The sequence below is a fragment of the Bremia lactucae genome, linkage group LG1, assembly GCF_004359215.1.
Source record: "Bremia lactucae strain SF5 linkage group LG1, whole genome shotgun sequence".
Classification (NCBI taxonomy): Eukaryota; Oomycota; class Peronosporomycetes; order Peronosporales; family Peronosporaceae; genus Bremia; species Bremia lactucae.
The window spans coordinates 15,497,474-15,504,706 of NC_090610.1; the positions used below are offsets into that span (position 1 = coordinate 15,497,474).

Genomic DNA, 7,233 nt, shown 5'->3' on the forward strand with positions numbered 1-7,233 from the left:
ATTTAGTCAAAATCAATAATGCAGAAAAACTCGGAATTTTAATTGAACCTAATAATGCAGAATCACTGGAAAGACATATTAGTACTTCCTGTCACCTTACATCAGTCACTATATTGTGTTGGTTAAGAAGGGGGTTGATGTAACGGGGTGTCCGGTTACATAAGTATTTTCTCTTATAGGAGAAACAATAACTATTATTTCCTATGAGATAGAAGTACAAAATTTTTATCTTTATTAATTTTGACTGCAATGGCTCCAATATTACCAAATTGGGTAATATTGATGCAATAAGACATTAGCTCAATTGATAGGTTGATTTAATTCTAAATCCGCCAATCGTGATAAGATACGATTGTGCGGTGCGCAAGGAAGCGCCATACTTAGTTAATTATTTATATTATAAGCTCAGTAGTAGATAGAAGATCGTTACGTAGGAAACTAATTAAATAAATGCAGTTTTTCTTTTCTCTATTCTAAAGCCTTTGTCTAGACCTTTAGGACGTCAAATCTTATAAGTTAGCGAGGGTTATAAGTTTCTGAGGGTTGATCTATCGGAGGAATGACTGTACAACAGGCCAAGGTGTTAAAAAATTATCGATTTAATTGAATAGCAATGGACGCCCACAAACTCTCTTTGATGCAAAGTCCTGAATTCTCCCACACATACCTTAAAGCGAGAAATTGCTATTAAATGACAAAGGGTGCGACTATTGCCACAGACGTTTTGACTATTGCCAAAGAAAAAACACTCTGATTGGCTGATCGGTGCAAACTAATATGATTGGTCGATAGGTGCTCTCGATTAACCTGTGGCAATAGTCGCACCGAATGACAATTTATCCAATTCCGCTTAATTCCGATTTCTAGTGCATCCATCGCGTGTTGGTCGCCACATGCGGTGGCATAATACGGGAATGTTGACGCAACTGGCAGTGAGTTTCGTCCTCGGTGAGCAAAGCCATACTCACAGTTCTCATCGCATGTATGAATCCTATCGTTATTATTTGTGAGAACTAGGAGAAGACGAGTTTGACTTAGTTGAGGTCCATACCTTGCGAGTTAGGGTCTTATATTGATAAGATTTGATGGATATGTGACGTGTCGTGTAGCCCTTAGAAACCGCGACCACTAAGCCTTCGAATAGCATGCCTGCGCAAGGCTTGATTACAGTTGCTCAAGAGCTGATTCCGTTTCAGAATCGTGGGTGTGCCAAATCCGTTTGCACTGAAGGACTAACATTTAATTTTTTGCATTTGTAATTGGCCAGCGGACGACATTATCTTTGAGGTAATTAGCTGGGGCTTTGCTATTCTGTACATTCTGCATTTCTTTGTTGGTAAAGCGCAGAATCGAAAAATTGCGAGCAAATGGTATGTTTGGCTTTTCTTTTGGTGAGGGAGAACGAATCGCGAACTAAAAGATGTCGTGACGAAGGCTGAAAGAAGCAGAACCAGTGTTGCGCACCCAATTTTCATTCTTGGGGTCGTCAGTGGACGACAGCCTTGGTCTTATAGAGGAAAGCTACAATACCTACAAATACTTTTGCACGGGTCGCCGCTTTTTGACGCATTTCGTCGCAAGCTTAGAGGTGCGAGCAAAGTCTGTCTTTAAAATCATTACCAATATCAGCGTAGTCAAAGCCTCGTGTCGATAGCTACTTCCTCGCCACGACCTTATCTCCCGTATTTGCCGTATCATTGTGCCAACGTCGGATTATTTAGTAAGCACAACAAATGTGCAACATTTCATGTATACAATGCAATTTACTCATACTGACAAAGGGTCATTGTTAGACGGTTGACGTTGGGCTTCATAGCGAAGAAATGGACCCATTTATTATCGGTATCATCAAGAAGCGGCGCTTTACGGCATTGTCCAAAACATTTCCTGAGCTCGTGCGTTTTGTCTTGTACATCAAGGAGTTGCTTTGTTTCTTTAACTTTTAACATGTTTACAGATCGAAATAGCGAAGCAAATTACTTCTAAGGAAATCCCCGAGTCCATGTGGATTGCAACAGACTGCGCTGAAATTCCAAAAGCAGCGCTTACACACTCTATCCAATCAGTTAGTCCTCGTTTCTCTTTCGTCTGTCATCATACGTACTATTAGACTAATCGTTATTTGCAGTCGCTTAAAGACCTCGAAGACTTTATTGAATCTATTGTTGTCACGGACATGAATAAGCAGCTCATTATGTGAGTAATTTAACCAATAACTTGATGTGACCGGCGTTGTCGCTTTTTAGAATCAAAGGGCGATGTGACAAATGTATCGGTGTCACCTAATAGGGGATTGCCAAAGACGCAGACGAACGTTTTGCGGGCCCGTTTTAAACTTCACGGCGGCTCCAAGAAGCTGAACATTTTACAAGCGCTTCAGCTTATTTTTGCTTTGGTTGACGCTGTGGGGGCCACCACCAAGCTGTCATCAAATGTACGTCTCGCTGCTTGCTCTACGTGCTGTATCACAACTCAGCTTTAATTATTTGATAGGCGAAGCACTCCGCGAATAAGAGGCGCTTAAAAATTAAGCAAGCTGCTGATGCTGTAGCTTTGGATCAGGAAAATGTAAGTTCGATACTTTCCTTGGCTTAAAAATAACAAGTAATTCGGAATGCCGCAGGAGGTTGCTCGCTATCAAGCAAAGCGAATTGAAAAGAAGCAAAAGGAATACGAGTCGCTTTCATACGAAGAACAGCAGAAAATCGATGCAAAAAATGAAAAGAGGGCTGCTCGCAAGCGCTTCAATCGCAAGGTGCGTACTTTATTAAAAAATGGCATGAATTAACAAAGTGAACTTAAGCCTGTTCCTGTTCCAATCATCTAGAAATAAGCGAAAACAGAGCCACAAATAGGAGAACCCTTTTTCATAGCTCAGCGGCCTGTCAATTTCATCTTGTGCAGAACAAATAAACGCTTTTGAGGTGCGAACTTGACCATTTTTAAGCAGCTTTTCTTGTGAATGAACAGTTTTGAAATATTCTTACGGCAACAACAGTCAACAGATTTGCTAGTTAAGAATAACACAATTCTATTGACTTTTGACTTTGTATCACCAAGTCTGGACTTTGACAGTATGGAACGCTGTCGCGTCCTTGATTTGGATTCGAGATACGATCTCATCCTTGGTATGGCCTGGTTTGAACACCATGAGCCATGGATCGATTGCAAGCGCTTGATGCAATCACCCATCTTGGCGATTGCAGATCAAGACAGACCATCTTGTGAATGAACAGTTTTGAAATATTCTTACGGCAACAACAGTCAACAGATTTGCTAGTTAAGAATAACACAATTCTATTGACTTTTGACTTTGTATCACCAAGTCTGGACTTTGACAGTATGGAACGCTGTCGCGTCCTTGATTTGGATTCGAGATACGATCTCATCCTTGGTATGGCCTGGTTTGAACACCATGAGCCATGGATCGATTGGAGGTCTAAGACCTTAGGCGCCACGCGCAATGTTCCTAGCAAAGTTTTGGAGAGTCATGAATCCACCTTTGCTAGGCAACAAAAGCGCTATTAGCGCGGATCATTGAATGAGTCTGTCAGTGTTTTAGACATTGGCATGTCTGAGTTAATAAACTCTAATGTTAAAAACATTAATTTTGAGCCCGACTCAGCAGAAATAAGAGGAACGACACGTGCTCCGTCGAGTGACACTCGTTATAATAACGATTCACTAAATGCTGAAAGCATTCTTGGCCTAAGGCCGAATCAGCAAGGGTGCAATATCCCTGAGAAACGTGGAGTGGCACGTCTAAGTCCACCGAGTATGGTCGGCCGAGGTGGCATCATACTGAGTGTCAGTAGTGACACTGTTGGCGGTTCGCCAGGACCTCTAGGGTGCAATATCCCTGAGATACATGGAGTGGTACATCTAAGTCCACCGAGTGTGGGCGGCCGAGGTGGCACCATACTGAGAGTCAATAGTGACACTATTGGCAGTTCGCCAGGAAATTTTGGGTCAAACCCTCCTAATGCACGTGAAGCGACACGTAAACGTTCGCTGGATAAGGAAGTTGAGTTACCTAACTCCTTGGATGTCAAATTAGACACCATGTCTTGTATAGAACCAATACAGACTGGAAAACCCGGGGACGTGAATATCCCGGCCTCTAAGAGGCGTATTGTCTCTACTCCAAGGCAGGGGAGACGCGAAGCGTTTATACCCTCACAAAGTGATACGTGTGAGTAATTACACACGCTTGTAAATGGTGTAACCGGTAAAATTGAGGGAGAAATAAGACTTGCGGCAATCCCTTCGTTACATGCTCTTTAGAGCTAAAAGAGATGTCTATCGATGAGTGCGGTCGAGCCTTAAAAGTTGGGGACTTATCTGAAATGGCGGTCATTCGACGACGACTAAGTTAAATCCATCGTCACCTATGGACGAAGCTGTCCTGAATGACACAAAAGCTACACTAAGTGCGTGGGGTGGGTCATCGATCTTTAAAGATCTACGGATCCATTTTATTTCTTGATTAAGGAATTCCAAGATGTGGTGTGTACCAATCCACCATCTGTTTTACCTCCGGATAGAAATGTCCGTCAAGAAATTGACTTGGTCCCGGAAACCAAATACTGTGTCAACGACAGTGGCCTTTACAAAGGGAACAGTGTGACGTCATTAACTATTTCTTTCGTGCTAAGCACGAGGCGAGAATGGTACGAGAGAGCAAATCTCCACATTCGACACCGGCATTTTGTGTCGAAAAGCCAAATGGTAAATGGCGCATTGTGCATGCTTATAATAAGTTAAAGGCTACCACTATACCAGCACAAATCGTTATTCCTAGAAAGGATGTTTTTTAAAACAATATGGGGGATGTACAATGTACAGTGCACTGCTCCTGCGAGCTAGTGATATCACTCTTACAGCGGTTAGCTCCCCAAGCGTATGCTATGGGAGTGGTTGTTTATGCCACAAGGGCTCTCCAACGCTCCGGCTACCTTTTATCGTCTAGTGACGCAACTGTTTCGCCCTCATCGAGGTTTTGCACGGACTTGTTTTGATGACACTTTTGTCCATAGTCGTGCGGAGCAGGGTCGGTCGGATATAAAAAAAACATTTAGATTATTTGCGAGCAGTGCTCGAGTGTATGCGCACTAATTATATGCCAATGCATCTAAATGCATTTTTGGCGCAGACGAAATTTCCTTTTTAGGATGCTTCATTGGAAAGCGAGGCCTTAGAGAGGATCCCGCTAAGGTAAAAACCATAGTAGATCGGCCGGTTCCTATAAACCAAAAGGATTTGCGTAAGTGGTTGGGTCTCGCCAATTATTTACACAAATATGGCGAAAATCATGTTATGGCTAGGCCATTATCTAATCTCCTTAAAAAGGATACAGAATGGTGCTGGACTAGCACCGAAAATAATGCTTTTCGAGCAGTAAAGGATAGTCTTATCCATGCCCGATTCTGGCACTGCCAAACCCAAATTGGCGTTTCAGTGTTGTCTGTGACGCATCAGATTTTGCCATTGGCAGTGGTCTGTTACAAACGGATGTTGAGGGGCATGAAGGTGTTATTGCGTTCGAGTCTAGACAGCTTAAAGCTGCGTAAAAGAACTACCCAGTTCATGACAAACAGTTGCTTGCTATGAAGTATACTCTCGTCAAATTCAGAGATCATCTGCTCGGCTCTAATCCGTTTCTGATTTATACAGATCACGCGTCATTATGCACGGCGACTAAGTCGCCCCATCTCCCACAGAGAATGGCCCGATGGCTATCCTTTTTTTGCGGAATACAACTTCGAGGTGAAGTATAAACCCGGCAAGCAAAATGCTTTGGCCGATGCGTTATCACGCAGGCCGGATTATGAGCTTTCTTATTTAACGACTATCTCGTCACCTATTCCTGAATTAATCCGTTCGGCTTACGCCAAAAGGATGAACAGCGTGCAGCTCTGCTACGAGCCTTAAAGAACTCGGATTCGCGTATTAAATTGCCGGCACGTTTGCGTGCTAAATTACATCGATTTTCTATCGATAACAACCTGTTGCTTTATTGCACAGACATCACAGACCCTCCGCGTGTCGATGCTCTTCATGATGAGGATATGAAGTACCGGATCCTCTGTGAGGCACACGATACTGTCCTTGGTGGTCATCTCGGTAGAGAAAAGACCTACGGCTTTATCAGCCAGAGTTATTGGTGGCCCAAACTTTATAAATGGGTCAGCACATATGTTCGCACATGCGAAACGTGCTAATGGGTTGACCCTCAACACATGCTGCTGCGCCACTGGCGAGTCTTCCCGTCCCCATAGGATGCAAGGAGTCCATTAGTATGGATTTGGTTTTTGGGCTACCGAAAGATTCAGCCGGTAACTCCGGTATAGTGGTCTTTGTTGATCGTTTGAGCAAAATGGCTCACTTAGCGGCCGTGCCGGATTCCATTGATGGAGAGGGTACAACTAAGCTGTTTATCGATCGCGAGTTTCGACAACATGGTTTGCCAGTGGCAATTGTCTCGGATCGGGATCCCCGTTTCACGGGTAAATTCTGGAAATCAATTTTCCGAGTACTTGGCACCAGAATGAATATGTCCACTGCGAACCATCCGCAGACTGATGGTCAAACTGAACGTGTCAATCGCGTCATTGAAGACGTTTTACGCAGCGTGTGTGCTGGCCATCTGAATCTCTGGTGACCCGGCGAGGACGCCGGAGGAGATCGCTGCCTGCGACGCTCTTTATGAGCAATACCTTACGCCAAAGGTAATGACGCGAAGCCAGTATCTGACGCGTTTACGTGATCAAGCCCGTGGGGCTTCGGTGACCTCCATGAGGAAAATTCTGTTACCGTTCGGAAACAAGTAAGCAAGTTTCTCGCGACGCGATTTAGCGTCTTAAGACATGTAAGGGATACGATGGCTGATAGCCAAGACGAACAAAAAGAACAAGCAGATGCCAAAGACAGAAGCTGTATTAATTCTTATAAGGTCGGAGACCGAGTTTTTTTTAATGCTAAGAACCTACCTACTAACTTGGTTTCCGCGGTCTTTTAGACTAAATTGCGTCCGCGCTTTATTGGACAGTTTACGGTCGTAGCCAAGAAGGGCCTAGCTTACACGCTTAATCTTCCTAGCAAGCTGCGTACACACCCAGTGTTTTACGTTGGCTTGCTTAAGCCATATCGGGACCCTTCCCACCTGGACTTAAAGGCGCTTGCAACGAGACAGGCGGTCGTGCCGCAGTTCGCTGCGTCCTCACCAGGATGTCC

The 7,233-nt window shown here is 44.0% G+C and overlaps 1 protein-coding gene across 1 annotated transcript; it reads left to right on the plus strand.

The window, feature by feature from the left end:
* Window positions 1-914: 914 nt before the first annotated feature.
* On the plus strand, window positions 915-3,243 carry CCR75_004049 (uncharacterized protein; the record flags this gene model as incomplete). Its single annotated transcript, XM_067962139.1, has 12 exons — window positions 915-932; window positions 1,110-1,200; window positions 1,268-1,370; window positions 1,435-1,588; window positions 1,630-1,749; window positions 1,794-1,895; window positions 1,958-2,065; window positions 2,129-2,196; window positions 2,290-2,434; window positions 2,494-2,568; window positions 2,624-2,755; window positions 2,828-3,243. The coding sequence occupies 12 exons, from the start codon at window positions 915-917 to the stop codon at window positions 2,831-2,833; spliced, it is 1,122 nt and encodes a 373-aa protein (XP_067814944.1). The 3' UTR covers window positions 2,834-3,243.
* Between the last annotated feature and the right edge of the window lie 3,990 nt (window positions 3,244-7,233).